The sequence below is a fragment of the Macaca nemestrina genome, chromosome 9, assembly GCF_043159975.1.
Source record: "Macaca nemestrina isolate mMacNem1 chromosome 9, mMacNem.hap1, whole genome shotgun sequence".
Lineage (NCBI taxonomy): Eukaryota > Metazoa > Chordata > Mammalia > Primates > Cercopithecidae > Macaca > Macaca nemestrina.
Genome location: NC_092133.1, coordinates 96,778,476 through 96,798,986, shown reverse-complemented (window position 1 = coordinate 96,798,986; position 20,511 = coordinate 96,778,476). Strand labels below are relative to the sequence as shown.

The 20,511-nt window shown below is 33.6% G+C and overlaps 1 protein-coding gene across 1 annotated transcript in view; it reads right to left on the bottom strand.

Moving 5' to 3' along the window:
• LOC105470746 (ankyrin repeat domain-containing protein 30B-like) overlaps positions 1 to 20,511 on the bottom strand; it is a 135,950-nt gene that overhangs the window by 7,457 nt on the left and 107,982 nt on the right. The window contains exons 45-48 of the mRNA XM_071068734.1: positions 7,225 to 7,438; positions 5,726 to 5,909; positions 3,733 to 4,650; positions 2,195 to 2,341 (exon numbers count right to left, since the gene is read on the bottom strand). Coding sequence (XP_070924835.1) covers positions 2,231 to 2,341; positions 3,733 to 4,650; positions 5,726 to 5,909; positions 7,225 to 7,438 — 1,427 coding nt within the window. The 3' untranslated portion in view covers positions 2,195 to 2,230. The remainder of the gene's footprint in view (positions 1 to 2,194; positions 2,342 to 3,732; positions 4,651 to 5,725; positions 5,910 to 7,224; positions 7,439 to 20,511) is intronic.

Here is a 20,511-nt window from a genome sequence, read left to right as displayed (position 1 = left end):
AAACATAACCTTTTTTAAAACAACCCAAAATGATTTATACTTTCATTAGTATCATTTGCGGAATTTAAACTACCAAAATTTATTTGGTAAAAAAGTTTTTATGCATAAAATACTAAATGCTAACAATAAGTGAAAAAGTAAGTAGTTATATTTATATTTTGGTGCCAAAGATGCCCTCAGAGCATTGTCATCAACAGTTCACAATACTCCAGGTTTGCTCATTCAGATCTAAGAAAGATAATTTTTTGAAAGCTCTCATTTGGTCCCCATAACATTTCTGATTCTTACCTAACTTCAGGATAAGGTAACTACGTTCATTCTCTGTAAGCATTCTTTTATGGTTTTTTGATTTTTCTTTTTTTATTAACCATTTTTCTCTAGATAAAGTTTATGTGTTTTCTATGTTTATCATTCTCAATATTGTCAACTTATAATGGATTTATCAAGATGTAACACCACTGCAAACTGAGGAGACCCTGTACTGTGTGTTGAAAATCCCTACTCTAAAATCTGAAGCTTCAAAATCTGAAACTTTTAAAATGCAGACTTAATTTTTCTCAACAGTCAGAAAAAATTTGATTATTGACTAGAACAATTCTCCTCTATTAGAGTGATTTCTGTTTTATATTTATTGATTGAAATATATTTCAAATAAAACTTTATTATGTCAATGTCTGAAAAAATAAATTATCAGTATAATATATTTAATTGTGTTGTAACAACTGGTAAGATAGAATATTTTCAATTTATACAATAACAGGTAGCATGTATGTCAGATATAATCCTCTGCTTAGGTAAATTTATAATAAGACACGATTATGTCTCATGAAAAAATAAAGTAATGTACAACTGAAAGTTAAATTGTTCTGCACCAACTAGAAAACACATCCTGAAGCATAAGGTCAATGAGAGTCAGAACAGTCAGAGAAAGCTTCATGAAAATGGAAAATGTGTCCACCAAGTCTGAATAAATGAGGACAGATGAACAAAAACTGAAAATGGAGGAAAAGCATGAGGAAGGCAGAGAGATGAGGAAACCGGCCCAATTAAGTAAATATAAAATCCAGTGGCAGAGAAATAAAAACATAGGTCCACACAATAACTTGTAAGTGAATGCTTATAGCAGCATTATTCATAATAGCCAAAAGGAGAAGCAGCCTAAAGATCTATCAACTGATGAATGAATAGCTGCTGTAGCCATGCAATAGAGTATTATTGGACAGTAAATAAAAATGAAATACTGATATGTACTACAAAATAGATGAACCTTAAAAACACTACGCTAAGTAAGAGAAGCTGCTCATTAAACACTACAAATTGTATGATTCCATTTCTATGAAATGTTCAGAACGGGAAAATCTATAAAGACAAAAATTAGATGATGGTTGCCTAGGACTGGGGAAGGTGGAGAAACATAGGAGTGAGTGGTGGCGATGACTAAGACATACGAAGTTTCTCTTTAGGGCGATGAAAATGTTCTGAAAATGATTGTGGTGATGGTTATACAACATTGTGAATATATTAAGAGACATTGAGTTGTACAATTTAAATGTGTGAACTGTATGATACGTGAATTTTTTTCCCAATAAATTTCCTTTTTAAACATCCAATGGCAGTATCAAGATAATTTCCTTTATTTTCTATTTTGAATATGCCTACTACACATGATCTAAATATGTATATGTTTATACAATATAATTAAAAAGAAAAAATAAAAGAATTGCCTAGCTATTCAAATATTGTGTATATTAACCTAAACATTTGCATTTTGGAGAGTAGTATGATGTCCTTGGCATCCATTCACAAAAGTGGAGCTAAGAAATAAGATAATTTTCTGGAATATTCCATTACACATTCTTCTCTGATTAAATATGGCTTGCCTCACCATGGCAACATAAATCACTGAAAAATACTGTTTATCTGAAGAATAGTCTCTCAACTTGTGGGATAAACAATGTATAATTCTTAATCTTCTTAAGGGTAAATATTATGAAAAAATATGTAATTATAAGAAAAACATTGCAGAATGATAGCCACAGTTTTTAAAATAAGCATATTATAAATAGAATTGTAATAAAACTAATTATAATGAACATATAAAAGAAGTCTTCCCATGGAAATTAATATCATAAAACAATTTATATTATTTAACCAGCTATAGATTCACTGTTGGCATGTTACATTTAATACATACTTGACTTTTGACTTGAAATCATTTCTTCATTAAATCCTATATCTCATCTTTGAGATTAATGTGATAATTGGTGTAAGTTCTTGTGAGGTCTGACACACACTGTTTATTGAGATCAGCCAATCGTTTTTGAAGTTGTTTCACAATGACCTGACAAGACATATTTGTTATTGATTTTGTAAATTATCTTATCAAATTAACAATATTTACTTTAAAAAAAAATCCCCAAATACATTGATTCAGCTTATTTTCTTCATTTGTACACATTGCTGCTTATTACTGAATCCACTCAAGGACAAAAGAAGGTGTTATCTTCCTGCCAAACTGGTAGTCTCTTACTAGACACCAGATTCATCCCACTAGTCATTTGTCGCCTAATGAATCGGTAATGCTTCACAACCTACTGAAGTCTCAAAAAAAAAAAAAAAAAAAAAAAGTTGGGGCAGGACTAGTGGTGGCAAATTCTACACAGTGGAATGCTTTCTTTCTTCTGTATTAGAAGCCAAATCAACATCAAAGTTCCTCACATATTCAATCACCTGTTGAAATTTTTCCAATAGATTTCTATCTCAGAATAAAACTATTTTTATTTTAAAGCCTTTAGAGACCCTAGGTAACCTGCTCTCCACATCTCTCCTGACCTCAGCTGCTATGTTTCTCTTCTCTACTCGCTTATTTTGTACTATACATGAACCTTGCCACCCCACATGAATTGTAAAATGGGGATCCAATGCAAAGCTAATGAATCACAGATAGCTACAATGACCTTTCTCTGGGACATGATAGTCTTTGAGCTTTGAAATATAAATTATGAGCAAATTATTTGTAACAATATTCAAAATAAGTTATAAATACCAGTGGGGTGATTAAATCAAATTTGATATTGTAAAATTCACTACATTTGTCCTAAGGTATTATTTAATAAAATGCAGATGTCTTTAAAAAATTGAGAGGTTATAACAATACATAATTTGAGATTCAAATATGTTCAGATTTAAGTCAAATTGACATAAATGAAAATAAAATTATATCAACTAAAATATACAAAAAGCTACTGAAAAAAGTATTATTACAAGATGCAGAAATGTACACTTCAAAATATACTTCAAATACACTTCAGTTCCTCTGGAAAATTTATAATTAATTGTCAAAGTAGATTGCTGAACTGAATCTTAATTTCAAAATACTAATTGCTGATATGGGCATTCCCATTTATCTGCTTCAATGTGGTCATAAAATGTGGCGACAAAGAGACATTAAAACCTTTATTTCAATAGTAAAACCCAATGTCATTAATGTTCATCTATTAAAAATCTTAAACTTAAAATTTCATCAGTGACACAGTGTCTTTACTCAAAGTGTAAGGTCTCTCTCAGCTTTAACTTTCATTTGGTGGAGATGAGGTATGTTTCTAAGCTGACATAGTAAATATATTTATCATCTGTTTATATTCTACTAGATTCAGCATTTAACCAACGCCAAATATGCTTTAAATTTTCTTTCAGGAAGGTTGACAAGTATTTATATTTTTTGATACTTACTTCTCTTTCTTCTTTCTCTTTTTCATATTTATATATACAGTCTTTTAAATGGTTAATGTAATTAAATATCTCCTCATTTTTCTCTTTTAGGGGATGATGTTGCATTTTCCTCTTAAGAAGCTGAATATTAATTGTTATCTTGCTTTTGTTATCAGCTTTCTTATGTGCATGAATTAATTGCTGTCGAAGCCACAGATTTTTGCTTTGTAGTTGAAATAATTTCTGCTCCAGAGACTCCTGCTGTTCATTGTGTATGTTCACATTATCTTGTTCATTTTGATACATGTGTTCAGCTTTCTTCATTTGATACTGTGTTTCATCTCGCTCTCTTTGTGCATGTTCTGAAACCAATGTATTTTCCCTCAGAGCATCTCCTGCATAATTGAGATTAATTTTTAGGCTTTTGGATTTCCTTTGAGCTTCAGCAAGTGGTTGATGGAGCACCTTATTGTTATATATTGTATTATTCACATCAACATTAATTTTGCCTTGCAGAGAAGCATCTCCTGCAATGTGGAAAGCAAGTCCTTGGCTTTTTCTTGATGTCACAATTTGATCACGGTCTTGTACAGCAGAAGCCAGTCTAGGATGGTACGATTCAATTTCTCTCTCCCGTATTTCTTTGTCTTGTTTTTCCTTCAATTTAGAAGTGAGCATTGTGTTCTCAGCCATCAGAACTTTAAGCTGCCCGCTATATTGAGATGCCATTTTTGTTAATGATTCCTCTTTCAGTTTTAGAGTCATTTGAAGTTCAGCATTCTTTTCTTTTAAAATCTTAATGTCCTTAAAGTATTTATTTTCCTTTTCCTGGTGTTGGTGTTTTAGTTTGGCTATTTCCAGTTTTAGCATGGCAATTTCCTTTTTCAACATGCGATTTTCATGTAGGAGATAATTTTCATTTTCATGAGTGTGAGAAACCTAAATAAAACAAAATAAACTTTTAGCTAGCAGTCAAAATGGCATAACATAGTTCCTCTGAAACTAAAGAATAACTTGTACATTTATACAATGAAAGAGTTTTTATAAGTAGGTATCAGTTGAAGAACCATTGAATCAAAACTTCAAATGCTATAGAGCATAAATTCCCCAAAGTTCAAACATTTATTTGAAGACAATGAATTCATGAAAGTACAAAATAAATGACTAGAGAATTTTTAAGAGCCTCAGAATTGAAAAAAAAAAAAATGTTCCCTGAATTACAACAAACTCAACAGCATAAAATTAAAGATTAATCAATTTGACTGCCTACAAAAACTGGGTTTACACTCTGATGTCTAACTTATACAAGATCCCATACTAAGAGCCTTAGTGCTGCATATATTTAGACAGATAAAATTTCCCAAAGTTCTTTCAGGTCCTTTTTCCTGAGAATATTCTCTAGATATTCTATTTTTTAAAAATATATAGTTAATTTTAAGAATTATATTTATGAATTTTTGATAAATTGAGACATTGTAACAAGCACTTTTAGTTATCACAATTCTGAAAGGAAAAGATTAAAAATATAAACAAGTTGTAGGATTTTCTCCCAGTCTTATGAGTCTACATCCAGGACCTCTCCACCAAATCTCAGTTAATTCTACTGGGTAAATATGTAAATATAAAAGAAGTCTTCAATTTCAAAAACAAAAGAAAGATGATAAAATCTAGAGAGCCCTACATAGAAAACCATGTGCTTGTTTACTATGACAATAACTTTTGCTTCCTCTTCATAATGTTTGAGTCAGTATTAAATGTTAACTATGTTGCTAGGAAAAAACTACGTACTAATAAATTATCACTAAGTATATGGTAGGGATAATCATTGTCTTCAAAAGCTCTTTGTACTGAAATAAGATACTACATGGATGTCATAATTTATAACAAATAACCGTAGCTACAAAAGTGATAATTTTAAGATAACATTTTTGTCTGATTTAGACCTGAATAATTCATACTAAATCAGAGGGAAATAAAGTTAGAAATATAAAATTTTTATCAGAGATTGATTTACCTGACTCAAATTACTTCTTACACTCTTCACTTCCATATCTTGTATTCTGAGAGCCTGTTCAAGTTCTTGTTTCACTTCTAACTCTTTCCTATGTTGCTCTTCGATTCTTCCTAATTCTTTCCTAAGTTTTTCATTTAATATATTGGCGTTTCTTCTCTTCTCTTCTTCTTGGTTTAAAGTCAATCTGCCATTAAACATACTTATCTTAAAATTCGTTTTGTTAGAAAATAGAATTCACTGTGAGATACATTTATTACTACATTGGTTTATTATTCCAATAAAATTCCTATATTCTTGAATTTTTTTTTCTTTCTAGTTCTCAGGTATTTATTACTCGAACCTCTTCCAAATGACATACATACTTGAAAAATAGTGAGGAAAGAACATCTTCTAGTTAGAAAGTTTCTCATACTATTAACGACTGTTTCTGTAACTAGCAATAACTGTTATGGAAAAGAATACTGGAAGCTATCCAGCAAATTCATAAGTTGAAAATTACTTTTTAAAAATCTTACACAGTCAAAATTACTCCTCAATGAGGACAGATCATTTAGAGTTAACTGATTAAAGTGACTGATTAAAGTTAACTGGTTAGTTTTTATGAACAATTTACTGATTTATTAGACATAAATATTCATACTTATAAAATATGGCAAGTATCCCTAAAAATAATTTTAATATTAAAATCTCAGATTAGGTTAAATAGTCTAATATCTGTTATCCCATATATCTTTTGCTTCTTTTTTGAGTATTGCTTTAAATGTATCTTGTTGATTATTATATATTTTATCAACAAATTTTAAATCTCTTTTATCACAAGATAGAATATAATACTTAAAGAATAAAAGTAATATGCATTTAACACAGAACTCTGAATTAATTTTATTTATGTAGGAGAGCAAGAGATGTTGAATAAACTAATAAATTATTCTGTATTTTCTCTACATTCCATGCACATTAAACGTGTATAATTAAAAGAAATTGATTTTGGGGGAGAAAAGAATGGCCATTTCACACTCTGTTTGTTGAGCTGTAAATGAATATAAATTTTCTTGAGAATAATTTAGAAGCAACGAACAAATAACTTCTTAAAAACTTCTTATAATTTAGCCAAATATTTTTATATTGAAGAATTTATTCCAAGTCAATAATTAGAAAGGTAGAAAAATATTTGCATGCAGTTATGCCTTGCATCACTTATAATACAGAAATTTAAAAATCAAAAAAATTAATTTGTTAAGTAAGTTAAGTAAGGATTTCCAAATAATGGCCTTCTATATAGCCATTAAAATTGTGATTTAAATAAATATGCATTTAATTATCAGCAGAAATATTCACATTTAAGAACTTGTATTATTTAAAAGAATTTGACACTCTACAAGACAGAGATTTTTTTTCTCCAGTTAAACCTCAGAAGGTAAGTCAGCTATTACAAAAAGTATCCTACATAATTTTAGTATAAATAGTTGAAATATTCATTTAAAACTAGGATGTCATACCTCACACTGCAGAGCTCTTGTTCCCATTTAACTGTTTGATTCTCTAACTGTGAGTTTATTTCTTTTGTTTCTGATAGTTCCTTTTTTAGTACACAAAACTTATTTTTCATTCGTTCAATTTTTGCTGTAAGTTTTTCACAGTGATCTTTTTTAAGTTCCCTTGCTCTTTTACAAGAAGGAACTGCAGCCAAGCTTTTTGATAGGCTAGTTGAATCTGTCTCAAGGAGGAGATAGAAATAAAATATATTAGTACTTTTGGGATATAAAGGGCTGCATATGTTAACAATCACTTATACACTGAACTACTGGGGGAAACTCACCCCTGATAATTCACATGGGTTCTTTTCTATTTCCCTAAGTGTCAGTTGGTCTGAGAAATAAAGGGAAAGAGTACAAAGAGAGAAATTTTAAAGCTGGGTGTCTGGGGGAGGCATCACATGTCAGCAGGTTCCGTGATGCTCCCTGAGCCGTAAAACCAGCAAGTTCTTCTTAGCGATTTTCAAAAGGGAGTGTACAAATAGGGTGTGGGTCACAAAGATCACATGCTTCACAAGGTAATAAAATATCACAAAGCAAATGGAGGCAGAGTGAGATCACAGGACAGGCTGAAATTAAAATTGCTAATGAAGTTTCGGGTACACATTGTCATTGATAATATCTTATCAGGAGACAGCATTTGAGAGGAGACAATTGGTCTGACCAAAATTTATTAGGTGGGAATTCCCTTGTCCTAATAAGCCTGGGAGCGCTATGGGAGACCAGGACTTATTTCATCCCTTTCTCTATGACCATAAAAGACAGCCGCCCACAAAGTGGCCATTTTAGAGGCCTCCCCTCAGGGACGCATTCTCTTTCTCAGGGTTGTTCCTTGCTGAGAAAAAGAATTCAGTGATAGGTCTCCTATTTGCTTTTGAAAGAAGAGAAATATGGCTCTCTTCTGCCCGGCTCTCCAGCAGTCAGAGTTTAAGGTTATCTTCCTTGTTCCCTGAACATTGCTGTTATCCTGTTCTTTTTTCAAGGTGCCCAGATTTCATATTGTTCAAACACACATGCTCTGCAAACAATTTGTGCAGTTAATGCAATCATCACAGGGTCCTGAGGCGACATACATCCTCCTCAGCTTATGAAGATGATGGGATTAAGAGATCAAAGTAAAGACAGGCATAGGAAATCACAAGGGTATTGATTGAGGAAGTGATAAGTGTCCATGAAATCTTCACAATTTATGTTCAGAGACTGCAGTAAAGACAGGCATAAGAAATTATAAAAGTATTAATTTGGGGAACTAATAAATGTCCATGAAATCTTCACAATTTATGTTCTTCTGCCTTGGCTTCAGCTGGTCCCTCTGTTTGGGGTCCCTGACTTCCTGCAACACCGAACAAATATATATTGATTGGCTACCATGTGGAAGGCATTATACTAAGCTCTGCAGATTAAACAGAAAAAAACAAAACAAAACAAAAAAAACCCTCTGCTCTTGTTTCGCTTAAAATATACTGAAAAGCAAAGCCCCAGAAAAGTGGCAATTATAAATTCAGATAGATACTTTAAGAAAACAGATTGCTAAGAATAAGATATATACTAGGCCCGTGGAAAATTCCCCTGAGGAATGTACGGTTACACTGTGGAAAGAAGATTGGAAAGGAAGCAGCTGAGCAAAGGGGGAAGAAAAGCATTTTATCCAGTGTATGGCATGTGCTGAAGCTCTAGAGTAGTCTGCCTCCAGCCAAGAGAGAACAACGGGTATTGATTTTTCTTCTTAGCTGAAATAACTAAAAATAAAACACACGAAATGCATTAAACATTTTTTTTAGACACTGAACATTAGGCAAAGAAGACGAAAATCCCTGAAAAACAGAAAAAAAAAGGGAAACAAACCTTATGAATGTTTCAGCTTCCTGCCTTGACAGAGATTCCAAGACATGACACAGGAAAAAAAAACTGAAGTGGAACCTACCAGACTCTCTTGGTTACAGTGATGAAGCTTAGAGTCTGGTAAAACCAAAGCAGAGAGACATTACAGAACAAAGCACTAAGGAGGAGAGAGATATAGAAGCAACAGCAAGAAACCCCTGGAAACCCCCTCCCAGTATTTAGCAAAATAATAAAGATTGCATGTGAGCCAGAAAACTACCTAAGACCAAGCTGTCATTCTCAGCAAACTCTCACAAGAACAGAAAACCAAACACCACATGTTCTCACTCATAGGTGGGAACTGAACAATGAGATCACTTGGACTCAGGAAGGGGAACATCATACACTGGGGCCTATCATGGGGAGTGGGGACGGGGGAGGGATTGCATTGGGAGTTATACCTGATGTAAACGATGAGTTGATGGGTGCTGACGAGTTGATGAGTGCAGCACGCCAACATGGCACAAGTACACATATGTAACAAACCTGCACGTTATGCACATGTACCCTAAAACTTAAAGTATGATAATAAAAAAAAATTATTTTTAATAAAATTAAAAAAAAGACCAAGCTGGGTCGGAGCGGGGGACTTGTAAATTTAGAGAAAATCACACCTGGTGCTCACATAGTGGCAAGAAGAGTATCTATTTTTATAGATTTACCTGGAAGACTCAGACTTCACAGGAAAATGAATAGTCAGAAAGGCCTTTCCTCAGGTGTGGGGAGTTAGCTCATACTATAAAAAGCAAAAATGAAAAGGATCAAGTTGTTTATAAGTAACTCAACTCTATTTTACAATAAAAATCAATAAGATAAGTAGAGCAATAGAAGATACTTTCAAAAACTAAATTGCACTTGTATAGATACAAGTTACAATGCCAGAGATGAAAGCTACACTGAGTAGATATGAGCATAGATTGATTTGCCATCACGAAAGAAAAGATTCACAAATTTCAGACACTAGAGAACTACAAGCAAACTCCCAGCAGGTAATATATAAGTCCCCAAACAGATAGGAGGAGAAACAGAATAAAACATTTGAGGAAAAATTGGTTAAACATATTCTAAACTTAATGAAAGCTACAATCCCACAGATCCAGGCTGGAATCTGGCTGGAAGTGAAGAAATGAAAATATACAATTGTAATTTCTTATACCATCTATGATATGATATAATATTACTTGAAGGTGGGTTGTGATGAGGTAAATCCATACACTACAAATCCTAAAAAACCACTAAGACAGCAAAGCAAAGTTATACCTAATAACCAAATAAACTTATACCACAAAAAGATATGACTAAATCATAAAGAAATATAAAACTAGACCAATAACTAAAAAAGTTATACCTATATATATATATATACATATAAAACTAAATCATAAAAATTACTAAACTAGTCTGAAGGAAGCAGATAAAGAAGAAAAGCAAAACAAAGAAGATCTGGGACTAATAGAAATCAAACAGCATGATGACAGACAACTTTTATCATATCAATAATTACATAATAAATTAAACTAGTCTAAAAACCACTGTTCAAAGGCAGATTGTTAGAATGGATATAAAAGTAAGATCTATCTGTATAATGCCTAAAATAAATAAACTTTAAATATAAAGACAAAAATTGGTTAAAGATGAAACAAGATATACCACACTACCACTTGACAAAAGAAGGTTGAGGAAGAGTGGTTGTATTAATACCAAAGTACATTTCATAGCAAAACTATTACTAGCAATAAACAAACTCATTTTATAGTGACAAAGACTTCACTTAATCAAGAAAACATAACAGTCCTAAATATTTCTGTACATAATAACATAAATGCTTCAAAATACATGATACAAAAATAGAACTGCAAAAGAAATGGACAAATGCCCAAGTATAGTCTAAAATTTCTAAACCCCTTACTCAAGTGGTAGAATAAGGAGGCAGAAAATCAGTAAGAATATGATAGACAACACCATTCTTTTGAAGTACTCAAAGACTATATTCTAGATCATATCTTAATAAAAGGATCAAGAAGGTTTTAAGTCATACAAAACACGTTACCTGACCCCAAAGCAATCAAATTAAAAATCAATAATAAAAATGTACCTGGAACAACTCAACCATTGCAAATTAAGTAACATACATCCAAATAACCCTGGGTCGGTTCAAAAAATAATAAAAAGGAAAATTAGAAAGTATTTTGAACTAACGTCAAATGAAAACGCAACACATTAGATATTGCAAAATGCATCTACAACAGCACTTAAATAAAAATTTTCGGTACGAATGTCTATATTAGAAGACTCTCAAATAAATAATTTTGACTTTTACCTTAAGAAACTAAAAAAAGAAGAAGAAGAAGAAAGTAAACTCAGTGGAAGCAGAGGACAGGAAATGATAAATATCTGTATTGGTTTGAATGTTTTTCTCCTTGCAATTTTCATACACTAAAATCAAATCATAGAGATAGGAGTTTTTGGATGTAATTAGGTCACAAGGGCCAACCCTTCATAAATGGATTTAAGCTCTGATAGAAATAACCCCAGCAAGCCTCTTTAGCCTTTCTGCCATGTGAGACACAGGGGAAAAGAATGTATCGATGAATCATGAAGTGGTACCTCTTCAGGCATCAAATCTGATGAGACCTTGATCTTGAAGTGTGCAGCTTCCAAAATTGTGAGAATTCAATTTATGTTGCTGATAAGCTCCCAACTATAGATTTTTAAAATAATAGGCAAAGAGAACTAAAACATCAGAGATGGAACTAATAAAACACAAAAATGATAGAAAACTTGAACAATACCAAACACTTTGAGAGGATCAATAAAAGCAAAAGTCTACCTAGCCAAACTAGCTCTTGAAAAGAAAAAGCTACAAATTACCAACTTTGAAAATGAGTTAATGTGACATTATTTCAGATTCTACAGATACTTCAAAATACAAGGTAATAATATAAAATTTATGTGAATAAACATGACAACTTAGAAAAGATTGACAAATTCATTGAAATGTGAAAATTACCATCTGATATTTGACAAAACTGAAAAAAAGCAATGGGGAAAGAATTTCCTATTTAATAAATGGTGTTGAGAAAGCTGGTTGGTCATATGCAGAAAACTGAAACTCGACCCCTTCCTTACACCTTATACAAAAATTAACTCAAGACACATTAAAGACTAAAACATAAGATCTAAAACCATAAAAAGCCTAGAAGACAACCTAGGCAATACCATTCAGGACATAGGCATGGGCAAAGACTTCATGACTAAAACACTAAAAGCAATGGCAACAAAAGCCAACATTGACAAATGGGACTAAATTAACCTAAAGAGCTTCGGCACAGCAAAAGAAACTAGCATCAAAATGAACAAGCAACCTACAGAATGGGAGAAAATTTTTGCAATCTATCCATCTGACACAGGGCTAATATCCAGAATCTACAAGAACTTGAACAAATTTATGAGAAAAAAAGAAACAACCCCATCAAAAAGTGTGCAAAGGATATGAACAGACACTTCTCAAAAGAAGACATTCGTGCAGCCAAGAGACACATGAAAAAATGCTCATTATCACTGGTCATCATAAAAATGCAAATCAAAACCACAATGAGATGCCATCTCACGCCAGTTGAATGGTGATCATTAAAAAGTCAGGAAACAACAGATGCTGGAGAGGATATGGAGAAATAGGAACACTTTTACACTGTTGGTGGGAGTGAAAATTAGTTCAACCATTGTGGAAGACAGTGTGGCGATTCCTCAAGGATCTAGGACTAGAAATACCATTTGACCCAGCAATCCCATTACTGGTTATATATCCAAAGGATTATAAATCATTCTACTATAAAGACAAATGCACACGTATGTTTATTGGGGCACTATTCACAATAGCAAAGACTTGGAACCAACCCAAATGTCCATCAATGATAGACTGGATAAAGAAAATATGGCACATATAGACCACAAAACACTATGCAGCCATAAAACAGAATATGAATTCATGTCCTTTGCAGGGACATGTATGAAGCTAGAAACCATCATTCTCAGCAAACTAACACAAGAACAGAAAACCAAACACCACTTATTCTCACTCATAAGTGGAAGTTGAACAATGAGAACATATGGACACAGAGAGGGGAACATCACACACCAGGGCCTGTTGGGGGGTGAGGGGCTAGGGGAGGGGTAGCATTTGGAGAAATACCTAATGTAGATAATGGTTTGATGAGTACAGCAAACTACCATGGAATGTGTATACATATGTAACAAACCTGCACTTTCTGCACAGGTAACCTAGAACTTAAAGTATAATATAAGAAAATCTTTTTAACTAGGAATGACAGGATACTGATTCTGGCAAAGGTTCAGAGGAAATATTTATGGAAAAGATCAAACTCTCTTTTGCCAAAATATAAATGATGTCAACAACAGGAAAATAAAATCTAGGCAGTAGTCAAAAAAATACAATATCTGAAGAAAAAATAGATAGCCTGCATTGCCCGAAATATATAAAAGATTAAGCTATAGTTAAAAATCTTCCTAGAGTGAAAAGTCCAGGCCAAGATTCCTACACTGGTGAGTTCTACCAAATATTTTAGAAAAAAAAAAGAGATATAATTTTAAACAAACTCTACCCCTAAAATTAAAAATTATGATATAGTTTGGATGTGTGTCCCCACCAAAACCTCCCATTGAAATGTAATCCCCAATGTTGGAAGTAAAGCTTCGTGAGAGGTGAATGCATCATGAGGAAAGATTTCTCACAATTTAGTACCATGCCTTTGGTGCTGTACTCATAATAGTGATTCTCATGAAAATTGGTCATTTAAATGTGCATGGCACCTCCCACCTCTCTCTCTTGCTCCTGCTCCAGCCATATGATGTGCAAGTTCTTCTTCAGGTTCCACCATAATTGTAAGCTTCCACAGGCCTCCCCAGAAGCAGAGCCCCATGTTATGCTTCCTGTACAACCTGTAGAACTGTGAGCCAATGAAACCTATTTCCTCATAAATTACCCAATCTCCTGTATTTATCTATAGCAATGCACAAATAGCTTAATACAGAGTACATTTCAATTCAGTGTATAATGCTAGCATTACTCTAAATCAAAACCAGATGATATTGTTACAAACAAGAGAACTGCCTTATGAACATGCATGCAAAAATTCAACCAATTTGTGAAGTAACAATGATAACCTTAGAAAGATGAGTGTATAAACTGTGCTATAGTCATACAATGGAATATTACTAAGGACTAAAAAGAGATGAACTATCAAGTATGAAAAGACTTAAATGCATATTTCCAAAAATGACATTTTCCAGAAACCAAAATTATGGATAGAGTAAAAAGATTAGTGGTTGCCAAAGGGTTGAGGAGCAAAGTTGTGTGTTGATACCCTGTGTTTTTTCAGCTTTCCGAACTTTTGGCTCATCTTTCTAATCTGAAAACAGAGCCACTTCTTCTATTTAAGTTTACTTTCACTTGCTTGAGACATGTTGTCACCCTGGAGGGTGTGACTTTAACATATACTGAGGAATGCAATTTGTTTCTGAGTGCTGCCAGGGGAGTCAGCCTCTGTATGATTCTTTTGGTTATATGTAAACTTAGTATGGTGGTTTTCCCAAATGCTAGTTCTCATGGCAGCATACTGGGCATGTGAGAAAGCCCTTGATTTGCTGCAGAAATGAGAAAGTGGAGGTCTCAAGAAGCCTATATCATTTTCCTATCCGCACTTGAGTCAGCAAATTTTGTAATGGGGTGTGCAGTACAACCTCCCAGCCAACAAATGGTGACCGCAGGTTAGAATATACTGTGGCAGAAGCGCGTAAGAATATGCTTTGTCATTGTCTTACTGGTAAGAACTCTTTGTTCCCTCAGGTTATCGACAGGTCTGTGTAATGCCCAGTGCCCTGAATTCTGTACTCAGCTCCAGAAAGAAAGATGAAGCTGAACAAAAGTACACTGACAAGCTGGACTGGACTGACAAAACTAGCCTGAAGTTTGGATACCCTAATGAGGAGGACAAGCACCAGTCAAGACAAGGGTCTCAGGAAAAGCTCTTAGTGAATTGCAAAGAGGCTCCCAGAGGAAAGAGAAAACGCAGCATCAGTTCTATGTCCTGAGTGGTCATGAATGGCTCTGCTTCCTTGTCAAAACCCTGACGTAAGACTTATAAAAAGCTTGTATGATTTTTTTTCTTCAAAAAAGCAGTCTCCTGTATTCCTCTCCCCGCAAAAAACACACTATGTCTGATAGTTGCCATTTACCCAGCTAAGTTTAGTTAAATATCAACCCTCATTTTCTTTCAGGAATTAATATTTTACTGTTACTTTCTTTGATTGACTCAGCAAGCTTTATGACTAGTTCATTTTCCAGGATAAATTATTCATCAATAAGATTCTTCAAAGATATGTATACTTTTATATCAATGAAATTTATGTCTAGTCATTTAAAGTTTAAAGATTAATGAAACTATTGTGTCAATGAATGATACAGACATGGACTTTAAAACATTTTATTGAATATATTTTTTTTAAAAATATAATGATATAGTCTCTTTCTAATGCGCCAATGTATTAAGAAAGTACTTGGGAAATTTTGGATAAATATATCAGAAATTTATATAAAAATAATAGTCATAAGTGACCTAATTTTTCACAAGTTTAAAAAAAGTCTAGGTTCAAACTATATCAAAAATGTGCAGTCCCAGGTGACAAAAAGTAAATTTGTAACTATTTTCTTTATAAACAAAAACATTGAGTTTAAAATTTTTATGTGAAAAAGAAAAAAAAGCAAAAAACACACAAGGAAAATTTTACAAACCATTTCATCATCTAGAGCTCATTTATCACATGGCATCTATGAATCTCACACATGGCTAACATATACTAGTTATAAATTATGAGAGCTTCTGAACTACAAGATACACTTCAGAATCACTTATATCATTAAATTATAAACATTCATCATACTCTTTAATTTATCTTATAATTGAGAAGGTAAACAGTTACAATAAGAGTTTAGCTGAATGTAAAACTGATGTCTCATTAACGAAAGTGTAATGAATTCATGAGCATGGATGTATATTAGGGAATAATAGTAAATAAAAATATTCATTTTTTTCCATACACATGTGGTGTAATTTTATGCCTACATTTTTGCAACCTGTCATTTATCCATCTGAATGTTTTTTCATCCCTTCATATAAGACGGCATATAAAACTCATAAAGAAAATAATGTATAAAAAACTTTCAGTATTGAAATATTTATTCAAAAACTTGATTGCTAAATATTAATTAGTTATAACCATTTTTATTTTGAAATCAGAATAATATTTTTTAAAAAATCAGTTTTAGTATTCAAGTAATAAATTTAGTTTTTGTTTCTAAAATTAGACTGATTTACCATGTTAGTCTCTAACAAATTTTTATTTTTTTATTTTTATTTTTTTTGAGATGGAGTCTCACTCTGTCACCCAGAGTGGAATGCAGTGGAGTGACCTCGGTTCACTGCAACCTCCGCCCCCTGGGTTCAAGCGATTCTCCTGCCTTAGCCTCTTGAGTAGCTGGGATTACAGGCGTGTGCTACCACACCCAGCTAATTTTTTTTTTTTTTTTTTGTATTTTTAGTAGAGACGGGGTTTCACCATGTTGGCCAGGCTGGTCTCGAACTGCTGACCCCAAGTGATCGGCCCACCTCAGCTTCCCAAAGTGCTGGGATTACAGGCATGAGCCACCGGGCCCAGTCATCTAACAGATTATTATGGAGCAGCAATTTTGCTAAAAAAGTCAATGGATTCATATTCAAATTTATCTCACTTAAATAAATAATATCAACAAAACATGTCTCTATGAATCCTGAAAGTAATAGAAAAGAGTAATGAGTCACTGTGGTAGACGCCAAATCTAGTAATCCCTGCTTCTTCCAATACTGTCCAGAGCACACATAATCTAACCTTCTGGAGTGCAGACATTCCAAATGCATCTGAAATGAGTTCACTCAAGTTTCCTTCTCAGAAACTTCAAAATTACCTACTTAGCTTCTCCTCCCCTCCCCCTTCATGCCTCACAATTGCTATTCTTTAGCAAAAATAATCTCCAGATCTGTAGTTTTGATTCTTTCCCTTCAACACTTTTAAAAATAAATTTTCCTACCACTTTCTTTCTCTTGTTCGGAAGTAATATTGGGCATCTATAAATTCTGTTGTTGTTTTTTAACCTCTTTCTTCGCTTCTGACTAAAAACATACTGAGAAACAAAATCAAAATAATGCTTGCCCTTGACTCTGTTATGTCTTGACATTCTATCCAATTGCTCTTCTTCCAAATTACTTCAATGAAAACTCTATACCTTTGCTACTCACTGCATGGTCCAAGAACCACCAGCATCAGCATCACCTGAGAATTTATTAAAATTGCACAACCTCAAGTCTATTGAATCAGAATGTGCATTGTTAACAAGATCTGTAGCTCATTTATTAAAGTATGAAAACTTCTGGACCATACTGAAAAAATATATACATGTGTGGCTGCCCATATATGCTTATATTCACCAATAATAGATGAAACATAGCTTCGCACAGTCAGGTAATTCCATCCCTAATGTCTTCCACAAGCGAGTAAGTAAAGATGGAAATTTTTTTTTATTATTATTATACTTTAAGTTCTAGGGTACATGTGCACAACATGCAGATGTGTTACATATGTATACATGTGCCATGTTGGTGTGGTGCACCCATTAACTCATCATTTACATTATGTATTTTTATTAATGCTATCCCTCTCCGCTCCCTCCACCCCATGACAGGCCCTGTAGTGTGATGTTCCCCACCCTGTATCCAAGTGTTCTCATATTTCAATCCCCACTTATGGGTGAGAATATGCAGTGTTTGGTTTTCTGTCCTTGTGATAGTTTGCTCATAATGATGGTTTCCAGCTTCATCCATGTCCCTACAAAGGACATGAACTCATCCTTTTTATATGGTTGCATAGTATTCTATGATGTATATGTGCCACATTTTCTTAATTCAGTCTATCATTGATGGACATTTGGGTTGGTTCCAAGTCTTTGCTATTGTGAATAGTGCCCCAATAAACATACATGTGCATGTGTCTTTATAGTAGTAAGATTTATAATCCTTTGGATATATAACCAGTAATGGGATTGCTGGGTCAAATGGTATTTCTAGTCCTAGATCCTTGAGAAATCACCACACTGTTTTCCACAATGGTTGAACTAATTGACACTCCCACCAACAGTGTAAAAGTGTTCCTGTTTCTCCATATCCTCTCCAGCACCTGTTGTTTCCTGACTTTTTAATGATTACCATTCTAACTGGTGTGAGAAGGTATCTCACTGTGATTTTGATTTGCATTTCTCTGATGGCCAGTGATGATGAGCATTTTCCATGTGTCTGTTGGCTGCATAAATGTCTTCTTTTGAGAACTGTCTGTTCACATCTTTTGTCCACTTTTTGATGGGGTTGTTTGATTTTTTCTTGTAAACTTATTAAAGTTATTTGTAGATTCCAGATAGTAGCCCTTTGTCAGATGGGTAGATTGCAAAAATTTTCTCCCATTCTGTATGTTTCCTGTTCACTCTGATGGAAGCTTCTTTTGCTGTGCAGAAGCTCTTTAATTAGATCACATTTGTCCATTTTGGCTTTTGTTGCCATTGCTTTTGGTGTTTTAGTCATGAAGTCTTTGCCCATGCCTCTGTCCTGAATGGTATTGCCTAGGTTTTCTTCTGGGGTTTTTATAGTTTTAGGTCTAACATTTAAGTCTTTAATCCATCTGAAAATAATTTTTGTATAAGGTGTAAGGAAGGGATGCAGTTTCAGCTTTCTACATATAGCTAGCCAGTTTTCCCAGAACAATTTATTAAACAATTTATAAATAAACAATTTATTAAACTTCCCCATTTCTTGTTTTTGTGTGGTTCATCAAAAATCAGATGGTTGTAGATTTGTGGTGTTATTTCTGAGAGCTCTGTTCCTTTCCCTTGGTCTATATCTCTGTTTTGGTACCAAGACCATGCTGTTTTGGTTACTATAGCCTTGTAGTATAGTTTGAAGTCAGGTAGCGTGATGCCTCCAGCTTTGTTCTTTTGGCTTAGGATTGTCTTGGCAATGAGGGCTCTTTTTTGGTTCCATATGAACTTTAAAGTAGTTTTTTCCAATTCTGTGAAGAAAGTCATTGGTAGCTTGATGGGGATGGCATAGAATCTAAAATTTTCCTTGGGCAGTATGGTCATTTTCATGATATTGATTCTTCCTATCCATGAGCATGGAATGTTGTTCCATTTGTTTGTGTCCCCTTTTTTCTGTTGAGCAGTGGTTTGTAGTTCTCCTTGAAGAGGTCCTTCACATCCCTTGTAAGTTGGATTCCTAGGCATTTTATTCTCTTTGAAGCAATTGTGAATGGGAGTTCACTCATGATTTGGCTCTCTGTTTGTCTGTTATCGGTGTATAGGAATTCTTGTGATTTTTGCACATTAATTGTATGTCCTGAGACTTTGCTGAAGTTGCTTATATCAGCTTAAGGAGATTTGGGGCTGAGATGATAGAGTTTTCTAAATACACAATCATGTCATCTGCAAACAGGGACAATCTGACTTCCTCTTTTTCTAATTGAATACCCTTAGTTTCTTTCTCCCGTCTGATTGCCCTGGCCAGAACTTCTAACACTATGTTGAATAGGAGTGGTGAGAGAGGGCATCCCTGTCTTGTGCCAGTTTTCAAAGGGAAAGCTTCAAGTTTTTGCCCATTCAATATGATATTGGCTATGAGTTTGTCATAAATAGCTCTTACTATTTTGAGATACGTCCCATCAGGACTTAGTTTATTTATTGAGAGATTTTAGCATGAAGTGCTGTTGAATTTTGTCAAAGGCCTTTTCTGCATCTATTGATATAATCATGTGGTTTTTGTCTTTGGTTCTGTTTATGTGATGCATTATGTTTATGCATTATGTTTATTGAAACAGCCTTGCATCTCAGGGATGAAGCGAACTTGATCATGGTGGATAAGCTTTTTGATATGCTGCTGGATTCAGTTTGCCAGTATTTGATTGAGGATTTTTGCATTGATGTTCATCAGGGATATTGGTCTAAAATTCTCTTTTTTGTTGTCTCTCTGCCAGACTTTGGTATCAGGATGATACTGGCTTCATAAAATGAGTAAGGGAGGATTCTCTCTTTTTCTATGATTGGAAGAGTTTCAGAAGGAATGGTTCCAGCTCTTCTTTGTACCTCTGGTAGAATTCGGCTGTGAATCCATCTGGTCCTGGACTTTTTTTTGGTTGGTAGGCTATTAATTATTGCCTCAATTTCAGAGCCTGTTATTGGTCTATTCAGGGATTTAACTTCTTCCTGGTTTAGTCTAG